This window comes from Erithacus rubecula, assembly GCF_903797595.1.
Source record: "Erithacus rubecula genome assembly, chromosome: 10".
Classification (NCBI taxonomy): domain Eukaryota; kingdom Metazoa; phylum Chordata; class Aves; order Passeriformes; family Muscicapidae; genus Erithacus; species Erithacus rubecula.
The window spans coordinates 7,250,022-7,272,635 of record NC_136662.1 but is presented as its reverse complement, the minus strand read 5'-3'; the positions used below and the strand labels follow the sequence as shown (position 1 = coordinate 7,272,635).

The following is a 22,614-nucleotide window of genomic DNA, read 5'->3' as shown; positions in this document are numbered from 1 at the left end:
GTATTTGCAGCAGAGACAAGAAAAGCTTCCCCTAATTTGTTTACGATTAACATTTGAAGGATTGATGTGAAAAACTCAAAAGGAGTTTTCAAAGCTGGCTGCTAACAAGCTTTTAGTAGCATAGCCATGCTACACATGCAGAGTAAATTAAATCAATTACCTTGAAAAGATTTTATATTGATCCTTTGACTAACAGGTAAGATTAACAACAAAGCAAGATCAGCAGTAATACAAGCAAGCATGTTTGTCCCTAATTATTAAGGGTTCTGTCATGGAACATACACAGCAGCAAATTATTGACTAATATTGTTCAATGAACTAGCAAAAATACTAAACATGGTCTTCCATTAAGCAATGAGACAGTTTTAAACAGACTGACAATCGAAGTGTCCATGTAATAGTAAAGCATAATCTAGTCTGAAACTTATTTTTAGATCAATTGTCTTCATTTTTTACATTGAGTATTATGCATATAATGCAATAAAGAAGTGTCATCTATCAGACCTTGAAAAGAACACATCAGCACACTCCAGCCAGATAAGGAAACAAAAGTTTATTAGAAACTGGTAGTTTTATAGAGCTAGAAAGGTAAACATACATTTAAGAGACAGAGAATACACAATTGAACACAGTCATCATCAAGGCACATAATAAAAAAATCAAATCTGAAACAGCTCATCTTTTCAACATTTGAAAGGGTCACCATAATTCAATACTCATAATGGCACTTGCACACTATAAACAAAATGGAACAAGTCTGGAAGATAGAAATGCTAAAGTCATCTTTACATCACACACACAATACATTTGCTCATTGGTCGCAGTCAAAATTATCAGCAACTGATCTCACAAATCCCAAAGGTACAAAGATATTGGCAAAACCAGGAAAAACTCAGATCAGAAAGGCATTATATATATAAATGATTTGGACAGAATGACTTTTTTTTTTTTTAAAGTGCAAAGTCCAACGTTTCCCTAAAGGGAAGGCCAAAATACAGCTACAGCTGCCATTTTCTGAAATGTGACTAAAAAAATGTATAATACAGATTTTATGGAATCTTTTATGGAGAATAAACACCAGCCATGGAAGCACTGAACACAAATTTACATGTGACTGCTGTTTGAAAAATACGGCCCAAAGCACACATAGAACAAGGGAGATTCAGACAGTTATTTTTGCTTGGTTGCTTATTTGTCTGCTTAAAAAAAACAACAAACAACAAAAAAACCATGCACCCCTCATGCCCACTCAAAAAAAGAAAGAATTAAAAAGAAGACCCTTGATGACCTTCTTCCTTCAGTAATCCAATTTCTGAAAGTGGTCTAAGAGCAGTTGCTTTTAGAAGGTCAAGGTAAGTATAATCTCGAATTTACTAAGATTAAGACACTACACATTACAGAAAGCAGAAAAAGCCTAACAAATGAGTCTGGTAATAATTGTTAATCTGCTTCAGTGTTCAGGCCTGAAGGCAACTGTGTGCCCCTCCACACACACCAAAAAGAAAAAAAAAAAAAAAAGGAAGTCACTTTGAAAGAACTTGTACATGGAAACGCCTAACTTTTCTGCACTGAGGATGGGCTGCTTTATTTTTTTTGAGGAGGAGCTGCTTCTCAAGTACTAACAGTGTGCATGCTTTGCATGCTACATTAACATCAATCTGATGGGCACCTGAGGTCAGCACTGCCACTTGGTCACCTGGACAAAAAAATACTTCAGTATTTTATTATCCCAATTTCACACCCCCAGCCACTGTGCATGGAAGACTGATCTCACATGACAAAACTGTAAAAAACCTTTATTACATAATGAAATTCTCTACTGGCTAAAAGCACATAGTGGATGTAGCCCTCTGAATAAGGGAGAGAATGGAGAGTCCAAAACAAGAAGCATTCCTGTTCCCAAGGCAGCTATGAACAGCTCTGCCATTTGCTGTACTGCAATAACTACCAGCTTCATACTGGATCCTCCATCCTCTTTTTAAACAGCAACTTGCTCTTGTATGGAATGGATCTAACATCCAAGCTTTTTCTGTTCCTTTGTTGTTATGATCCTATAAAACATGCAGCTGTAACCCAAATTTTGCCATGGTTAATGGTGCCGACATTTACAAGTGCAATGAAAAGCAGATGCAGTGAAGCAAGTTATCAAAATTGCTGATTGCATTCCAAAAATACCGTGTAAATCCATTTGAGGTATTCCAATACTGCAGAACAGCAGTTTGTCAGGCTCTTTAAATAATGAAAAATAAAAAAGGTTTGCCTGAAGACAAAGGTTATGGGTTACATTTTAATGTGTTATTCCATCATTGTGTGTGTCCAAGATCCTACTTCTTATGAACTTAATGTTCAGTCTTCAAAAATAACAAAAGTGCTCGCTTCTAGGCATGCAAAATGTCGCCTGTGAATTGCTTGAGTATAGGCAGCGTGACAAAACAAAAAGTCACTTTCATATATTCAGTATCAAGGCAGTATAAACCTCTCCTACCTTTGGTTTGATCCAAGACAAATACACATTTAGAAAGGACAAATTTTAAAAACCCCAATGAGTAAAAATATGCATGATTTCCTAAAAATAAAAACATACTGCTGATTTAAAGATAATTTCTTGATTTTTTTTTTCATCTCAGTGACATTTTTAAAGTGCAATATAGGTATCTGTTTAAAAATGGTGAACTAAAATTTAAGAAAGTTTCTTCCCACTTAAGGGCAAATGTGGAAGCTGCAGCATCTCTCTATAAAGATCTGTCTCCAATTGTGAGAGCAGATTACTCGAGAAAACATTACAGTTCTGGTGTCTCCAACAGCATTAGAAGCATCTCACCTTTTTCCTTCATTTCATGCTATTCCCAAATTCTGTTTCATTTTTTCATATACAACATAGCTGATGCTGACAGCTGGAAGCACTTTCATAAAGTTAGGGGCTATGCCCCTATAAAGTCCTCGGAGTCCCTCTGTAGCAACAATTCTTTGAAAGAGACCAACCATGTTTAACTGTGGAGCTCCTTCCACTGAGGCTAGAACAAAAAAATAATGTGTTATAAAACAGTTTAAGTAATATTATAAATCTTGAGCAAGTAGCAAACACCTGCATCATGAGCTTACTATCTCAGCCCACTGAAAAGAGATCTTTTAATCCCAGACATTTGGGAGATACCCATGTGTCTAAAACCAGTGGAAAGCATTATCCACCTATGTTCCTTTGGAAATCTAGGCTCCCATCCTTAAGCCTGTGCAGAAACCTATCAAACAAAAATCTCACCTATGAAACTATCCTTATGAAATGTCCTACAGAGTAAACATTGCTGTCTACCCTCACTGAATAATTCAAGCCCTATAATTTGATCTCTAAAATTTAGAAAGCATTGTAAAGTTTAGAAGAGTGCTTCCAGACTATGAGAGGGGCTGTGTCTGGTAGCCTTGTATGGAATGTGGCTCTCAGAATATACAAAGCACCAGTGCTTGAGATGTTACTTTTTAAATTGAGTATGAAGAATAACAGTGTTGGGGGTAAGAGGGAGAAGGGACCAACATAAGGAAGAATTTTCCAGATACATCCTTGTTTTTTAAAAGTTCTTTTTTTCATTCCCACATCTCTTCTAGAGCTATCCCACACGATACCATTTTCCCAGAAGCATTTTCAGTAGAAGAGAACTCACCCTGAGCCTGCATGCGTGTTCTGATGAGAGCCAGAGGGTAACTGGCCAGCTGCCCACACGTGCTGGAAATGGTGCCACACCCCAGGAGCACAAACACACCTGGGTTTGCAGAGCTTGATGCGTAGTGTTCTAGCCATGTACTCTTTAGGAGCTGCCAAGGGATAAAATTAAACACTAAGATGAGATCTGCATTCCAAAAGGTAAAGAAATGCTTCTTTATTCATAAGAAATCCTAAGGGCTCAGTCCTGAAAAGCACCAATTTCACTGGACCAGTCCCATGTGCTTGAGGTGCACAGGTGAACACATTGGCACACAGGGAAAGACCTCAACCAGACTACAAGAGTTAGTACCTAGAAGAGAAATTCTTAAAAGATCCAGCAGCAGGGAAGTGCCCATGCACCTGCACTTTGGGAAGAGGAGTAGGGAAACAGCACCCCACAGGGTGCAACAATATAGCTGTACATATCATCCCATGCAGATATAAGGATGCAAACTGTAGAAAAGAAATTCCATACAGTTTTGAAAATATTTGTTCAAGCAGTTCTGGTGAATACTAATGCAGTGTCAAAAAAGATTTGTCTAGACTAGAAAAAAAATTAGTCTGTGCCTCTGAGTTATTTAACACACTTTGAAGCAACATGTATTGTCTAAGGTAGATAAAAGAATTTTAGTATTGCTGGTGGGTGAAATAGGTGCCAGTTTCTCTGAAAGGAAAGACAGCAGTATTTCAAGCTCCTCAGAAAAGCTGTGTCAGCCAGAAAGAATTCTGTGACATGCACAGACACACAAGGAATTCAGGTTAATATAATCCGCTCATAAACCTCACAACTGGCAAAAGAATGTATAAACTATCATAACATGAATATCCTTTTAAAGGCACATATTTCCTATAAAATGGGTATGTTCCAGTCTAACAAGGTCAGGTAAGTATGAAAACTTGTGGTACTGCCAAGATCTGTACAATCCTCTCACAGCACATTTTCTGCTTGGTACTCTTGCAAGGAAGAGCTCATCTACCCAGGCACTCCTGAAGAGGGGCAAACAGAACACTGAGGTCAACATTAGTGGAAAGTGTCATTTGTCTTTCTAAAATTGAACCAGCTGTAGTAGTACAATAATACAAACATCCTAAAAAATATTTAGGCTTTTTGTAAATTAATTAATGACAATACATGCATTCAATGATCTAAACTCACCTCATAAACAGCAAGGTCAATGCCAGCATAAGGAATTATGCCCAGAATATTAGGAATATAGCCTTTGTAGAAGGCCTTTGGGCCTTCTCTTTTTAAAATCTTCTTAGCACAGTCAAACATCCCAGAATATTGCCCTGTTTTACCCACAGCCAACCTGGTCTTTAAAACCTAAAAGGAAAAAAATAGCAATTTAATTACACATCCATTTATTAATCTATTTTAGATACACAGTATATCTCTGCTTACTCAATTCTCTAGAACTGCTTTGCACTTTGGTGCTGCAAATCTCCTTTTATTACTGGTAAAGCCTTGCTAGCAGCAGGCTTCTTCAAGTTCTGACCTTAGGGCAGAGCACCACACATTACTATACATTAGCTTATAAATTCTTAGCCTTTTAAAATTGCATGTTAGCTTTATTTTCTTGATTAAAACAGGCAGTTACTTGATCAACTTGAAGGCAACAGTGTAGGAAATATTCAACAGAAGTATTAGCTAAGGCACAAGTAAGTACTAACATGCTAGCAGATGTTACTTCTGGTCTGGGAATACTAAGGCATATTAAGAAAATAATATTCTAAAAAATACGACACTTAGAGAGGTAGTTGAAGAACACAGGGATTGTGTCTCACTACTGAAACCCAGCACCTGATTAATAATGCAGATAAGTCTGTACTGCATCCTAGGACAAAGAAATTAATAACAGCATCCAAAAGAAACCACAGAGGAAGTTTCCTGAGCAACAATTTGGTCTTTAAAGCCTCACAGGACTGCATCTTCCTCAGGAATTTCCTGGCACTTGGCTTTTCTCTCTTACATAGAAACATCCTAAAAACACTTCTAGGACAGTACCATATCTTTGTGAGGAAGACCAGAAGATATTGTAGAACAATTCCATTGTCTCCACTGAGCAGTGTAAGCCAGACAATCTACATCATGTTTCAGTCCTTCCCTAACTTAACCCATCTCTGCACTCAGGACAGGATGTCCTTTAAAGAGATCATTATCACTTCAGCAATGAAAACAGTTCCATTCCTACTGAAATCCCCAGCCATGAAAAGTTATTTAGGTTAACTTTGCAATTAGTACCAGACTTGATGTTGGTATTGGCTTAGTCCCAGCACCAAAATCTACTCTGCACAAGTGATAAACCTTCTGGGGAACCAGCAGTACAGAAAACACATCCTGTTTCTGTGAAATGGTGTGTAACAGTTGCACTGGAGCAGTTAATATATTAACATTTAATTAACATTAATAACAATAATTAACAATAACAATTAATTAACATTTAATAAGTTAAACTGCGATGTGTAGTACCACGTACAGGTATGCCCTGAGCTGTAGCTGCTCCATCCTCCCCACACTGTTCTCCTTATCAGGCACAGCTTCCCATCATAACACAACAGAAGTGAACAGACAAGACCTTTCCTTGCTTACATATAGCAGGAAAAGGATTTATGCCCAGTTTACAAAAGGCTTGAAAACATACTGAATTTTAAATGTTCTTGGGTGATCTTCTTCCTGCACTAGGTTTAATTTAAATACTGTTTATGTAAAAAATATTATACAGCAAAATATATGGAAAAATTACAAGAATCAGTTAGAACATAGTATTCTAAAATGCCTAGCACTGAAAATCTGAAAGGAAGTACAAAGTAAAAATAAATTAGGGTATCAGACTAGAGAGGAATTTTTACAATATTTTCAAGAGCAAAATAGGGTTTACTTAGGAAACAAACCAAACATTTTGCAGTCTCCAATGGAAGCAGATTCTCTTACCTCCATGGGATAAATAGAAGTTTGTGCTGTTGCTCCAGCCAAAGAGCCAGATACAAATCTTTCAACAGTGCCCAACTTTCCATCATCCCTAGTAAGTATCTTCTTATACTGTATATTTAAAACACAAACAAACACACGTTTTTTAGGAGTGGCAAGAGTTATTGTAAAAGGCAAGAGTATAGTTAACAATGCATTTTCAAGCTGTTCTTAGTTTTTCATGCATTTACAGTTACATTTGCTAACCCAAAAAAGATTCTCCAGAACACAATAAACATTCCAGCCTGCAAGAATTCTTAGACTGAATACCTCAGTCACCTACTGTACCATCAGGAGCTCTGCAAACTGCCAACACAAGGGAACCTACACTAAGAACTCCAGAAAATAAAGGAACCAAATTGCCTTGCAGATTCAGTTGTCCAATTAAAGCATGAGAGATCAGCTACCAATTTCACAGAAGCACTTTGAGCACTGTACATACTGTGTCATTCCACAAGAACAGTGTGCTCAAGGTTACTCTGTGGCACCAAAATCTGCTGTTCAGCCTTGCAACATCCCCAAGTTTATTTGATATTTTGTTATTTTTATCTCCTCCTTGTACAGAGATGTGCAATATGCTCATTTGGTCTTATTTGAGGCACTAGCAAGCCCCACAGAGCAAAAATAAAGCTCATTTAAATACACCAGAATGGAAGTTCATTTTCCAAAGGAGGATTAGGCCTTAACATGATGCTTAAAGCTGATTCAGAGGTAAATATAACTCTGAAATCCTCCTGAGGGCATCATACATAGCATACACACATTGGCACTGTGATATTTGACTTTAAATGGATCCACTGTAAGTTCAGCTAGCATAATGGGCAAACTTTTTGCCTGTCACTTTGCAGCAACAATCTGGATATTAATGCAGAACTCCACACAAAGCCATGCAGAATCAGGGACAGTGTAAAACAGGTAACAGATATAATTTATTTGCACTGCTTATAATATAACAGTAAAATCTGCCTAATGATAAGTATTTTATAGACTATTTTAAATCTGAAAGTCATTCAAATTACTATGACAAAATCCACAACAACAACAACAACTCCTATATAATGCAACAGTGCCAATAATGAATGGTGGGAGTGACAAAGGAATTCATTTAGCATTATTTTCATTCTTCATTTATCCTACCTGTTCATAAGCCCAGAACTTAATAGCTGTTTCAGGAGCTATTTTCACAACATTTACACCATTCCCCCTCCAAAGGGATCGGACACCACCTTCTTTCAACATTTGCTTAAAACCACTGGCTATATTCATTTTGTTTGACTTTGAACCATGAACCTAAAAAAAAAAAAACAAAAGAAAAACCCAAAACCAAAGTCACAGTAGAGAAACTGCTCTCATTAATTATAAAACTAATCAGTATTAAATTGATTAAATATATCAACTAGTGAAACCCTATGCATGATTGAAAAAAAATATAAGTAGCACTAGGACCAAAACATTTTGCTTACATTTTTCCCCACATCTATAAAATCCCATTTTTATGAACACAAAAAATGGAAATTGTCACAACATAGCCACACCTCTGCAATTTAAACACCGACCCTGGCCCTCAATATTTTCCCAACAGATCTCTAAAAACTGAAGTGACACACTGGAAACCAAGAAGTTCTTGAAGATTGCACCTACCTGCATCATGACTTTGAGGCGATCTAAGGGTGCTGTACCTGTTCGAGAGACAGCACCAGCCACTCCTCCTGCCAACAGCTGCTTCCACCACTGCCCAGTCTTCTTCTCTTCCTCTGTGAACTCATCTGGAACAGTCAAGCTATCTCCTATATCCAGTACCTGTATGAACCCAAAGCAAAGATGTGCAAATAACTATCTCGTGCCATCACCTCAGTTTCATCCACAGTTCTACATCCAAATTAACATACTCCCTAAGAATGTGCAAATAAAGTGCTAGTTACAAATATCTCTAATTTACATTCTATAATTAACTTGCTATGCATTGCTATTCAATGAAAAGCAGCTTTAAATTACTTATACACAGATATTGAGCAGTAACACTACAGACCCACCATTTCAAAGACTGCACCATCATCGTTAAAAATTACAACAAATTTCCTCCTTGAGTATGGCCCAAGTAAAGACATTCTGTCATGATCAGCAGTCCTTTAAAGTCAGCACCAAAGCTCAAATGCTTATATGTTGCAGCTAACCTTTCACCAGACAGTCTTGTGGGATTAGTTTGGTAATCTCCTAAGGTTGCTAACAAGAGATTTCTCTCACAGTAATTCATTCACACATGTGGGATGTCTCCTTCCCCCACATTGCCCAACATTTGAAAGCAGGGTTTTAACAGCAGATATATCAGAATATTCATTTCTGATAACTGCTGTGTATTATCCCACAAAATGAAAAGTTTGACAAATACCTTGTAGATTTTCTTATCATCAGTTATACTCAGACATATTTAATTAATTTTTTCAACTATAAAAGTTTGAAATTTCACTAAGGGGGCATGCTTGTATTGCCATTGGAGTTGATCAAAGAAGAACATTAATATAGGTTTTAATGATAAAACTAAGACATAACACTATGAAATCTCACATGTCACTTTGTTAATAAAAAGTACAAAAATGTATTAATAACTGATAAGTACTGACCAGAAAGTGAATTAACTGACAAACCTTTGAATGACCATTGATTTTAATTGTAGACATTATATCCCTAATTTATGCTGCATTCTCTCTCTGTTAGTAGACAGAATACTGTCCTGGTCATTTGGGACAAAAATTGCAGAATGCATAGTGCAAATACAGCCACTGGACAAAAAAAATAAGCACCAACTCTTCTGGATATTGAATACAGAACAGATTAATTTGAAAATCCTTTCATCTTTCTCACATTTGAGGTTTTAAAGTAAGGTGTCATCAGTTGCTCAACTACATGGAGACATCAAAAGATCAACTAAAACTCTCAAAACATAAATTCAGTGTTCTAAGAGATATTATGCATATTTACCAGGGTTTAAACCTTGTGTGTACCAAGACCTAAACACAACTAAAGGAAAAAAAAAAAAGATAAGTTTGAGTGTGTTTATAGACAGGCCACATAATAATTCTCTGCCATTGTAGCTATCTGCTTGGAAGAGTCTGATAGCAATTATATAATAAAAACAGAGTTGTAAGAGCTGTGTCTGTTAATGCCAGCCAGGCTGGGAGGTCTCACATCTGCTCTTATCTCAAAGACCAGCTGTGTTGCTGGATTTTGCCTGCTGTGATAACTGGGTCATCAGCTGACTGCAACACTAAGATCACAGGAGACTCCCTCAGTTGTTTCTTGGGGGCAACTGATGACATTCCATAACAAAAAAAAAGACTAACACATATCTTATGCTTAATAATAGTAAGGAGCATTTTATTAAAGCAAAGACTTTTTCCACTAGGGAAGCTGGGACCAGGACTATTTGATCTCAGAGCAGTTGCTTTCTTCAGCAAACAGGGAGCTAACTCCCTTTTGGCAGGCATTCCTGAACTGAGGTTGTACAGTGTCAAACACTCAAAGCTCTCAGATCTCATAAAGTGTTTTTTATTATGGAAATGCTGACTAATCCCTGGAGACATAAATGGTCTCACTATATTCAAAGGCATCCAACCTTATTTTATTTCCTCCAATAATCTACAGGAAGGATATTTAACAAATAGGATTACTGTTGGTTTACTTACTTTATTATTGTCCTTAAAAATCAGTCACTGAGGTGTCAACAGCTCCATTCAATAAAAACTTTTAAAATTTCTCTGCAGAGTGGATAACCTATTGCTGTATATTCTGTGTACTTAAATTAAATTCTATAGCACAAAAGAGCATGATGTGCACAGAAAAGTCACCAGTAAAGACATCAGTGATTTTATGATAATTACTATGATACTGTGTAACTGCAAATACTATTTTTAACCCAAGAAACAGTTAAAATATCCATATAAGTTGTTTCAACAAACCAATGTGTACTGTAATGTGCAAAGAAAAAGATTTAATATTGTGGTTATTATTTTTCTATAAAGCACCTCCAAAAGAGAAAAAAAGATTGTCTCAAGAATTACTGATAATTATTTGCAAAGTTTAGATGAAGTTGTTAATCCAGAAGGAACTCATTTGACACAATCCTGCTTGTAAATAGGAGAGCATGAAGTGAAAAGGAAAACCAAACAATACAGATATGCCTGAAATACAACAAGTGTGAAGCTGTTACACTCAATATCCCAAATTAACACAGTAGAGAACTTAAGAGCTGCACTAAGTTAAAAGAGAAGTTGAACTTACAGTGGAATGTTTCCAATATCGAATTATTTCTTCAATGTCTGTAGCAGGATTAAACATAAAATGATCTCTCCACTCATTCCAGTCTACTGTCATGGTCCCATCAGCATCAATACTGAAAAGAAATTGAATAAAACTATATAAGAAAATAGCAATGGTGGGGGTTTGTTCTGGTTTTCTGCTTTTTCTTCCCCCTCCTCCCCCCACCCCCTTTTTTTAACTTGGGTTATCACATCAATAACTGGCTGTAAATTCCATATAAAGACTTCAAGGCTGAATCTGCCATAGCCTTTCAATACTGTGCTTCTTTTATCCAAGAGCATCTATCCTATTCCATTTTAAAACATAATATAGTGCTTCTTTCTATCAACAACATCTACAGAGAAATAAAGTAACATTCTCCTCCCAGAACCAGATGCTCCAATAGTAACTACCAACACCTTTCAAAATCATCATTACATTTATCCCCCTCTCTGAAATAGAAAAACATAAAAATTAACAATACAAGGAAGATTAAGCTGCATCTAAAAATAGTAATTCCTGACCTTTGTAGGATCTTTTCTGCCTGTTTTTCTGAAATGTTTATACCCAATATCTTGAGGGACTGGACAACTTCTGAGGCTTCAATTTTTCCTTGAAACATTAAAATAAAAATGATACATATTTAAAATGTGGATCTTAATAAACTTAGCACCTTGGAGCTCATTGTAACAGCTGAATAATTGCAAATATGATTTAAAAATCAACCTCCATAGATTATGTGTTTTGATTGTCTACTACAAGGACAAAGCAAATGGGATGCAAATATATAGTTAGTTAAAAACTAGTTTATCTTTAATAGCTAGAAATAGTCAGAAATTTCTTCAGTTTCTCCACCTGGGGAACAAGGAGCCCCAGTTCAGTGTACTTGGAGAAAATAGAACATATAAATACTATAATTAATACTTTTGTTTTAGGTCTATAGCAAACTTTAATTATGATCATGTTAAGGAAAGGAAATGAGAATTCCATATTCACAACTTTTTGCTTCAGTTCAGACAAATATGTTATACTACTTTTAATGCAGTTTCTTCAAACAATGTTTGAGCAAATAAAATAAATCAAGGTATACCATCATTGTTTTTGTCCAGGCTCTTAAATGCCAGTTTCATCTTTTTCTCATGTTCTTTAAGATACTGCATAAATTCTTCAAAATCCAGCTGTCCATCTTGGTTAGTATCCCCAGCTTTAAAAATTTTCTATGGAGAGAAAAATGAATATTTTATTTATCCAAATTACAGCAGGTCAGAAAGCATCATTTTGTTTTCAGAATTTAACACATTCAATATTTGCATAGGGAGAGAAAATATTTGGCAGTAAATATATATTTAAGAAAGCATTATTTATTATTTACATAACTATTCTGTTCAGAAAGGTTTCTTACCAGCACTGTCAAGTTATACCTACAAGTATCAAATAATTTGTGGAGGAAGAAGTGGGGAACAGGAGAAGAACTTGAGAGAGAACAAGTTTAAGCCTGTGAGTTTCCTGTACATGAAATTTGTCATTTAAATAAGCAGAACCTTTACTATCATCTTAATCAAGTGGTCTGTTAATTATGTATTATAAAGACAAAAAATACAAACAGCAATTAACTCTTTAAATGCTGACCAAAAAAAATTACAAAGATCTTGCCCCACTGGCACATCCAGCCCTCAGTGTTTGAGAGAACTTGACTTTCTGCTTCAAACTGAATCCCTGACTACAATTTTAAACAAAGCTGTAACAAATACAAACACACTTATCTTCCTTTCTTGCATGTGCTTCCTAGGAACTGTCCTGCAGATAGAAACACTTCATGTAGAATTAACTATGCATTGAATGCATGGTATGCAATTGCCAGGGCTGCAGGAAACAAGTCTCAAACACAGCCCAGGCAGACACTTCTCCACCAACAAAGGGCCAGAAAACTTCAGCATGAGAAAAGTACTTTAATTTCCTCATTAATTGCAGTTCCACAGCACTCAGGTTGTGTGTGAAGCATATGCTAAAAATTCTTCCAAGTATCTTCTGTTTAGCAGACTGCCTTGTGCAACTGTAGTTTCTGAATAAAGCAACCCTCAACAAGATTTGAATGGCTGTTCTAATCTGCAAAATCTGGTTTTAATTTTGTATAAACCTCTTTTATTATCAGAGGTCCTCAAAAGACCAAAGTCCAACAAGTTCTAGGCTACAGAAACTAAACACAAAGGAAGCAGAAAATTGGTGTATTTGTTGCAGGTGTCTGAGAAACACTGAAGACATCTAAATACATTTGTGTTTCCTCCTTCATTTTTCTAGCCCTCTGCAAAAAGTAATGTGCTTTAAAATTTCATCTCAAAAAACCTAAATTTTTAAGATTATTAAGGATTTCTCAATGAAATGGAGCAAAATAATGTGGTACACCACGGTGAAATGAGCAAATTATTTATCTCCCAAAACAAAGCAATTGTGCACAATAAAAATCAACTAAAGATACCACAAATTCAGATAACTGTGATTTGGTATCAGCTTTGAAAAACAGTGTTCTTAGTACAGTTATAAGTCCAGTTTGATTCTAATTTCTATTAATAACCTGTCAATACAGTTAGAGCTATTCACAATTTCCCATTACAAAAAAAAAAAAAAAAAAACTAGTTTACATTTATAGATATTTGTGGATACAGTCTGACCATAACCTTCTAACGAGAAATTAAGAAAGGCTAGTAGATTAATCATTAAAAAAAGAAAAACCTCAACAAGGAAAGTGGTTTTCTGGCTCACAGGCAGGACAAAACTTGAACTAAATTACAATTGCAAAATCTCCACTGCTGAGGATGATGTGAGCCAAAGAAAACAGGAACTCCTAGGAGGTTTAGAGAGCTGGTAAATTCTGTGTGTGAAGGGAGGCACCTTTCAGTTCATCTGCCAAAAAAGTGGATTCCACACTGCAACAATGAGAAAAGGGTAAGCACAAACATACTCTCCATTTCCTATTTTTGTTTTGGCAGTTGCTTTCCAGACTTCAAGCCAGTCTCAGCCACTCTCAGTGAAGCAGAACAGAAATGACAGGGAACAAAAATGTATGGCACATGTGTTTTCTCCCCAGTACAAATCTAAAAGCTCATGCAAACAAAAGCCTCTTGATGTCTATGAAATGAACTAATGATGTGGGTGTTAAAGTTTCAGATTAAAATCAGTAATTTGCAGGTTTGTGGAAGTAACAGAAGCACTGAAAGAAGCTTGTCTTCTGCTTGGCAGGCAGAAACTTCCTCCTGGGTGGGTTCTGCACTCCATGGGCATAGCCAGCAGGATGACACCTCCTGGATTCTGTGGGGAGCCTGGCACACTCAGTCCAAGGTACAAACTGCCCCTTCACAGCATCAAATAATAATTCAGGCTTGAAGGAACCTCTGGAGTCCACTGAACCCCAATGCTCAAAGCATGTCTAATTAGATCAGGTTGTGTGATTTAATCCAGCTGAGTCTTGGACACTTCCAAGGAAGGATTCCACAGCCTCCACAAGCAAACCACTCCATCAGTCAGTCATTCCCCACTTCAGTTCAACTCTGAATCCAGCTCTGCTCTTCTGCATTTAGCACACTACCAGATTTTGTATAATTACAGCCACTTGTCACTGCCAGTGCCTGGGTCACCATCTTCTCACATGGAGGAGAATTGGGCACATTTTAAAATAGGCATGCTTACAATAGAGCAGGAACCAACCAAGGTGCCAACACTCACTCCCAAGTCCTGGGAAACAATGTTTGGCATGCCTGCCACATAAAACCTGCCATTTCTTGTTACAGCCTTACTGTGGGGTCACCTCACCTTTACAAAGGCCCAGATCCAAATGTTTATTTTTCAAGGCACACCATTTTTTCCCACTGTCTAAAAACTATAACCCCAAGCAATATGGATAATTCACTGGACAAAATGAAATGGTGACCACACAAAGAATTGTTAATTACTGACAGATAGGAGAGAGTTTAGATGATGCCATGAGCTAGCAAAGTGTGCTTGCAGCCCAGAAAGCCAGAAAAAGAAGTGTGACCAGCAGCTCAAGGGAGCTTCCATCCCCCTGAGACCCCACCTGGAGGGCTGTGTCCAACTCTGGGGTGCTCAACACAGGAAAGACCCAAAGCTGGTGCAGAGGAAGCCACAAAGATGATCAGAGAGCAGGAGCACCTCTCCTGTGAGCAAAGGCTGGAGTTTTCCAGATGGAAGAAGGCTCCAGGGAGACCTTACTGCAGCCTGTTGGTACTTAAAGGGGCTTATAAAAGAGATGGGGGCAAACTTTTGAGCAGGGTCTGTAGCAATAGGACAGGGAGTAATGGTTTTAAATGCAATGAGTGTCAATTTAGATGACATATAAGGAAGAAGGTTTTTTACTATGAGGGTGGTAAAACTGGCACAGGTTGCCCAGAGCCTGGCAGATGCTCCACCCCTGGGAACATCTGAGGTGAGACTGGGTGGGGCTCTGAGCAACCTGATAGAGCTGAAAATGTCCCTGTTTATTGCAGGGGAATTGGGCTACAAGACCTTTTAAAAGAAGTCACTACCAATCCAAACACTGCTATGATTCTGTGATTTTTCTTTTTAATGCTACAAGCTTTCAGACAAACAGACTAAAATGCTCCTGTGCTGACCTCTTTGTCTGTCACTTTTGTCTTCTCTCCTCTTTCTTTTTCTTCATAATTCTACTATTTTTGTTCTTTTTCTGTTGCATATTTTGTTAATTTCAAAGTCCTTTCAAAGTCCTGCACAACCAGGCAGCACCAACATGAGAGGCCACAAGCAGACTGAAACACTGAAGGTTATTTTTTTAAAAATTCCCCATTATATAAATCATGCTGCAGTGTTGAATTCCTGCTCTGTCAGAAGACCTCTGTATTTGGTGTGGAAATGTAAGTAAGTCAGCAGGTCTGTTGAAAAAAAAGGAATTACAGACAGGCTTTATATACACATCAAAAACTCCCTACTCTTCTCTGTAAGTGTCCTGATGAATTATTAGATTGCTCTATGCCAAAGTTATGAACTTTAACACATTCATGGCTACAAAGTAAAGACAAAGAATGCAATACACTACAAATCTTGATGTTCTTACGTAGACTTTTAAATTCACAGTCTAATTTTTATATTATTTAGTGTCATTATTTGTGTATTGTGCATGAGCCTTTACATTCCATTTACAAAACTGAACTGTGCAAGAAAGGTGGGGCTGCTGAGTAGAAAGGATTACCAATCTATTCATTACACTGGTATTTCAGCTAATTAATATAATGTAAAGAATATTTAAAAGGAAGTGATTCATCAAGAAGTTACTGGCTTCCTATCATGCTATCTACAAGACAAACACAAAACAGCACTTCAAGATACATCACTGGTGCAAGTAGCAATTATGTGTTCTACACCCAGAGTTTCAAAGGGCACAGATAAAAATGCTGCATAAAGAACTCCAGCACCACAGTAAGAACATCATCATGCCTTTAGACATCCACACATTTCACATTTGCTTTTAAAATCAGAGGTGCTATATATAAAACCAACCATGACATTTTTTCCGCTTTCCCCCTTTTTCAGTTCTTTCCCTCTAAAATATTTTTTTCAGCCATTCGCACAGCTCTGCAGTCTACAGTTTTAAATTATTCAGCTGTAATATTATTGGATGCCAAATTCAGTCACAGCTGAACAACACTTCTTCCTTTACTGGACACATAGACAGTCTTTTTCCTTTTCTGCTAAGACTATACAAATTTATGCAGACTGTGATAACCCTAAAAACACTAGCAAAGATTATTAGAGTCAGCCTTGTCAAACTACATCACTTGGGAGATAAATCCATAAAGGGAAGGGCCTGAGGATGTGTTCACACAGCATTATAGCCCAATGAGTCCACATAACACACAAACTAGACTGACACTTCACCTCCAGAAATCCAGCACAACACTGAGAAAAACAGGAATTTGCATTGCCTCTGAAGGCCTCCCAACTGGTCCAAATTCAGCACTCATATTTACTCTCTTGCCTCCCAATGGATACTAATAGCATGCAAACAGTACACACACACATATATATATATATATATATTTAAGCCTGCTGCAGACAGATATGAGGAGCCCCCACTCCAGCAGAGCAGACTTGCACCCCTGACAGCAGCAGATGCTGCCATCAGCTGCAGAGCTTCCCCTTCCTGCTCCCTGTCCCAAGCTCTGCTCCTCCCTGCAACAGCACAGCCCCAGCAGGGATCTTCTCCTGATCCATGTCAGCTAACAGAATCTCTAGAAAACAAGACAAAAAAGGACAAGATGCAAGTGTGAGTGTGTCTCCCAAAATGCCTCGCAGAGGCTGCTCCTTCAGGACCTGGGTAAACTCTCTCAACTCACAGCTATGAATTAAATTTCAAGAATCTGAAACAGCATACATGGAAGATGCAAACTATCCCTTGAACTTTCATTCAGCATTCTTTGCACGTTACACTGGTATTTTTGACTTTGAGCATACTTGGTAGACAGTTTTCCCATTAAACAGGACCACTCTGCTACAGAGGCATCCTGGCCATACTCAACTCAAAAGATTTAAGAGTTTCTCTTGTTTGTTCACCTGGGACACACTGCTGTCACAAGACAGGGATATAGCAAAGCAGCTCAACACAGTGGCTAAGAGATGTCTCAGAGGTGAGGCTTCCCAGATTTGGGAATTCTTGGCATTCTTGCACTTTGCAGCATAAGGAGGATGAATTAATAATTCACTGTACCCTATCAGGAAAAACACCTATCACATTAGTATTTAAAAAAAAATTCATTTTATCTCCTTGGATGTTTAAAGTGCTATGAAAACAAACTTCAGATTCATATTACTCTTTCATATGGAGACTTGGAGACTACAGCACGTACCAGTTAAAACTGCTGAAGCTCTAGACACAGAAATGAAATCACGATTTACATGTTTGCTTACAATGAAAGCAAAGTAAATTGAATACATTCAATTTCAAATTACAAATTGAATACATTACTGAAGATATTTGCGGAATTTCACAATTAAGCCCCCATAATCATCACATCTGTTATGATCTGAAAAGGGAAGTTTAAAGGAACTAAATGCTTCCAGTTTTCTACAATCACATGACATCTGTTTTGATAAAAAAAAAGTTGAAGATGCCAGACTACTCTAAATCTATAATATCATGTTTTGGGCAAACTCTTAAGAGAAAAAGCATCAATGCATACAAAGAATGACACAGAGACAGGAAAGTGCTGAAGCTTTTAGGGCTGTGTATCTGGTATGATTAACTCTGAGAGTAGATACAGTGTGATATAAGATGCCCACGTATCTTCCTCAGAGTTGCCAAAGCAGTAACTGTTTCCAGCCAAGCTACAACACGGTGGAGGCTTCAGCTACCTTGGTAGAGACCCTTCTAATTTCACCACACAGGGGAGGTTACCAAAACTAAAACAAGTGCAAAAATCTTAATAAAGCAGTGGAGAAATATTTAAGGGCATATTTAGCTGGGTCACTAAACAAGTGTGTGCTTTCTGGACTAAGAACTGCTATGGAAAGTCCAAGCTCTGAAGCACTACCTAGCTGCAGATTTTAGAGGCCAGAGAAAAGCACAGAAGAAAACAAAACACACCTGGGCCATTCTAACCCATCCCATGCTGAGACAGCAGTGGAACACAGCCTGCCTCACTTGGCAGAATTCTGAATTTCCTGTGCTTTAAATGCAGAAACATACTTCCAGTGTTCTGAGTATTTTTAGACTTGATTGGACTCAAATGTTAGGAAATGGTCAATGACTCTGAACAGATGATAGTCTGATAATTGCAAATTTAGTCTCATTAGACCATGTCTCCACCACACAGAGCTGTCTCTTCACACTGTTTCTTTATCCAAAAAAGCAGCTCTAATGTAGCCAAAGGCTTATGTCAAAATGTTAAGAGAGTTAGTCCAAATAAGATCATTAGACAGGTTCCAAAATGCAGTTATTCATTTCAGTAACATCTTTCTACTCCTAGCTCCAGAACTCAATGTATAAATAGCACCTGAATTTGGATACTTGGCTGTTCCTATCCCAAACTGAAGCTTGAAATACGGGGTTCGCCTCCTACGGATTTACTGTAGGACTGACTGGAGCAGAAGGAAAGGATGAACAAAAATAGTTCTTCATCCAACCACTCACACCATTTATGGTGCTCCCGCCCACCAGACTCATGGCATTCTGAAGACACAGCATGAGATCATTTGTGATCTGATCCCAGCATCTATTTACTGTCCCTGCTTATCAAAGTCACTGTACAATAGTTGTTAATACTGCTCGTAAAGCAACATTTGATAGTTACCACACTGAATTCCTCCTTCATAGATATTGTGACATTATGTCAGGAATCTCCTGCAAAGCTTTGCAAAGTAACCCATTCCTGGCAGGTAATATGCTACAATATAAAACAGGAGTCACCCTGGCAGCATCCAAGCAGCACACATTGCAGATTTTCCAGTCATTTACTTTTGTCTGTCAGATACTGCCACAAGGCAGGTCAAGCAGAACACAGTCAGGAGGTTCTGTCAGGCTGAGCTATGATGTCTTGCTGTGGGGAAAAAATCATTCTTCCTTAGAGGGAGATCAGGCCACCTCCAAAGGTAACCATACAAGTTCACAGATGATGGAAGGGGCATACCAGCAATATATTACTGAAATGGATGGTAGCTTTGTCTCTCTTAAAACATGCATGTTCCTTCTAGAGAGGAGCTGCACTTAAAAGAGCAAAGCAGTACCAGTAGCACAAACATCATGCTGTGAAGGTGGTACAACTTTGGATCAAACAACTGACTTACAGTGAAACCCAGGAAGACTGCAGGAAACAGTCCCTTTTCCACAGGTTAGCCAGAAAGCAGCTCAGAAGAACAGCCAACACTCCCAGGTATATGGACTTCATCCTATGTGTTGGAAGCCAGCCTTGCAAGAGATTTTTGGAAACCTAACAGAGATCAGCATCAACATAATGATGTTTGAGTCCCTGATGCACCAAAGCTGACTCTGCTCTGGGATATCCCAAGCTCTGCCTGTGCATGGTGCCACTATGCTGGCAGGGCTGAGCAGATATTATTCAGTAAGTAACACTCTGCCCCACCATGTAATATTTCATGTCTCAATTCCTTACTCATTAGTTATCAGCAATTATAAGACTACTTCTGCCTCCCAAAATATGATGATTCAATATCTGACTTATTAATGAAGTCAGAATATACCTTTTTGCCAAGCAGTAAAAAAAGTGAATTCAACATCACTTTAGAGCCTGAAGTGTGAGAAGGCAGCTTTGAGCTGCAAGAAAGTACAGGAAGCAGATTAGCCACATAAAGGCAGGAAAGAAGCACAAGGCAAGGCTTACTGAGGCTCTTGTATTACAAGAGGTCTGGTTATGAACAGGTACACAGCACTACTGCAGTTTCTAGTTCCAACTGTGCCCACCATAGTGCAAACAGTGAGCACACAGAAGTTTCCCTGCACTCCAACAATTCCTCCACCCCTCCCAAATGAGATGATGACTCATATTGTTTACTCCGTGTGCCTTTAACCACTGAGGCAGCAGTTCCTGCTCTCTGTTACATCCAGGTATGTCTGTCTATTTCATGGGTATCCCTTTCAGTCTATCCTGAAGCAACTGAGAATAATCTGACACCTACTCAGATGTGCACTATTAATGAAGATCACTGATTTTTAAGAAGAACTTGGAACTTCAATTCTAAGTTGCTCAAATCTTCAGCAGCACACCAGGGCTTTCAGTGAATTATATGGGAAGACCACCTTCGTTAAACACCAGAAAATTAGCTGATCACCTGTTTCCCCATTGTTCTATATAAGTAAAGCCCCCAAATTGTTACAGTCAAACTGGTACAACAGGTTTACAACAATGTGTGTATAATGTGTGACTGAAGTTCATAGCTAGCATGCTCTGAACACTGACAACTCTCATGGATAACCAGAAAGGCCAACTTGTCCCTCCTTTAATTACAAAAAACCTAAGAACACCAAACGTGCCTATTGTAAAGATTATTTTGACCAGCAGCAATACTGAAGTGAAAGTGTGCTTTCATTTATACTCTTGCATAAACACCATTCAACTCAAGAGGCCTGTTGGATACTTTTCTCTTAAGTATAAGAGACAGAAAATTAAATATAACAGAAGAAAGTAAAACAGAGACCAACTAATGAGACCAGAGGGGAAAACTGTCACACAATCAGCATAAGGTCATTGAATTATTGACCCAACACATCTTTTAACAATGGAGTTGAAAATTAAATTCCTCTTCCTTGAACTCTTTCAGAAAGCATGCAACAGCTGGTAGAGGCAGGGCGGAGGAATGCAATGGAATCATTCTTTAAACTGAAACAAGCAGAATTGCTACAACAATAGTTCCCCCCACACCAGTTCAACCTAAATCAACACGCGTGTGTGTCTTGTCAGGGCAGACTTGCCTTAGCACACAAACACTGTGCCTACAGAATTGCACATTAAATGATTTTACATGCTGATCCCTGGGGATTACTGGAAATAATTAGGAATGGGAAGTTTCTCTTCTAGGTTACAGGTCAGGCTTGCTAGTGTAAGTCAGTATCACTCTGGAATGCTTGATGACTTCAGTTTTACTGACTCCTGAAGTCACAGCATTGATACGAGGGACAAAGGAATGTAATAGCCCAGCTGAGCACTGCAGAAGCCACACCACAAAGAGTTTCAGCGCTGTCAGTTTCCTGGTTTGGTGGCCACTGTTCCAAGTGTGCATTTTCTAATAAAGGGCCTCAGCGTGTGACAACAGCCCATACCAAGAAGAATAACTATGTGTTCAGCTTAAATAACTAGTTCTGAAATTGCAACCTAGGGCTATGCAGTACCTGCTGCCCAAAGCAAACCCTAATTTACTCTGATCTAGATTATGCATGGGAGGAGTGGCGGACAAAAGCTGTAAATTACCATCCTTTATCATGCTGGAAAAGAAATACGCTATCGACTATCACTCATCAAGGAGTCAAAGGACATCACAAGTCCACCCATGCCGAGTAAAGCTACTCGGCAGAGGAGCGGTGCGCGCTCGGGACCCTCCGCCGCCACGGCGGCCGGGCCAGCACAGCGCCAGGCCCGAGGCCGCTCCATCCAGGAACGGCCCCAAGCAGCAGCCGCGCCCCGACCCGGGGCTGAGCGGCCTCGCCCTCCCCTGCCCTGCCCTGTCCTGCTTTCCCCTGCCTTCCCTTCCCTTCCCCTGCCCTGCCTTCCCTTCCCTTCCCCTGCCTGCCCAGGGCCGCCGGCAGAACCCGCCCGGCAGTGCCTGCGGCCGCGCTCACCTCCTCCGCCTCCTTCCCCAGAGGGATGCCCATGGCCCGCAGGCCCGTCTGCAGCTCGGCAATGTCCACCCTGCCGTCCTCGTTCAGGTCCAGCTTTCGGAAGAGGTTGGCGTAGCGGGAGTCGCCATCCCTGTTGCCGTCGCAGGCGGCCGCGGGCAGCAGGAAGCCTCGCAGGAGCTGGAACATGTCGGGGCCGTGCGGGGAGTACGGACGGACAGACAGACAGACAGCGTCCCTCGGCTCCCGCCAGCTGGGCGCGGACGAGACACCGCCCGCGATGCTGCGGGAGGGAACGGGAGGGAACGGGAGGGAAGGGCCGGCCCGGGAGGGCGGGCAGCG

General features: G+C 39.0%; 1 protein-coding gene across 2 annotated transcripts; it reads right to left on the bottom strand.

Moving 5' to 3' along the window:
* Nucleotides 1–533: 533 nt before the first annotated feature.
* Nucleotides 534–22,614, bottom strand: SLC25A24 (solute carrier family 25 member 24). 2 transcript variants are annotated; one of them, XM_079314487.1, is made up of 10 exons: nt 22,276–22,614; nt 12,052–12,178; nt 11,486–11,573; nt 10,944–11,055; nt 8,307–8,465; nt 7,803–7,955; nt 6,630–6,737; nt 4,854–5,021; nt 3,657–3,807; nt 534–3,014 (listed from the first exon to the last, which is right to left on the bottom strand). In XM_079314487.1, the coding sequence occupies exons 1-10, from the start codon at nt 22,459–22,461 to the stop codon at nt 2,836–2,838; spliced, it is 1,431 nt and encodes a 476-aa protein (XP_079170613.1). In that variant the 5' UTR covers nt 22,462–22,614; the 3' UTR covers nt 534–2,835. The 2 variants fall into 2 exon arrangements, with proteins under 2 accessions (XP_079170613.1, XP_079170614.1); XM_079314488.1 differs by lacking the exon at nt 4,854–5,021 and having other exon boundaries at nt 2,701–3,014; nt 22,276–22,611.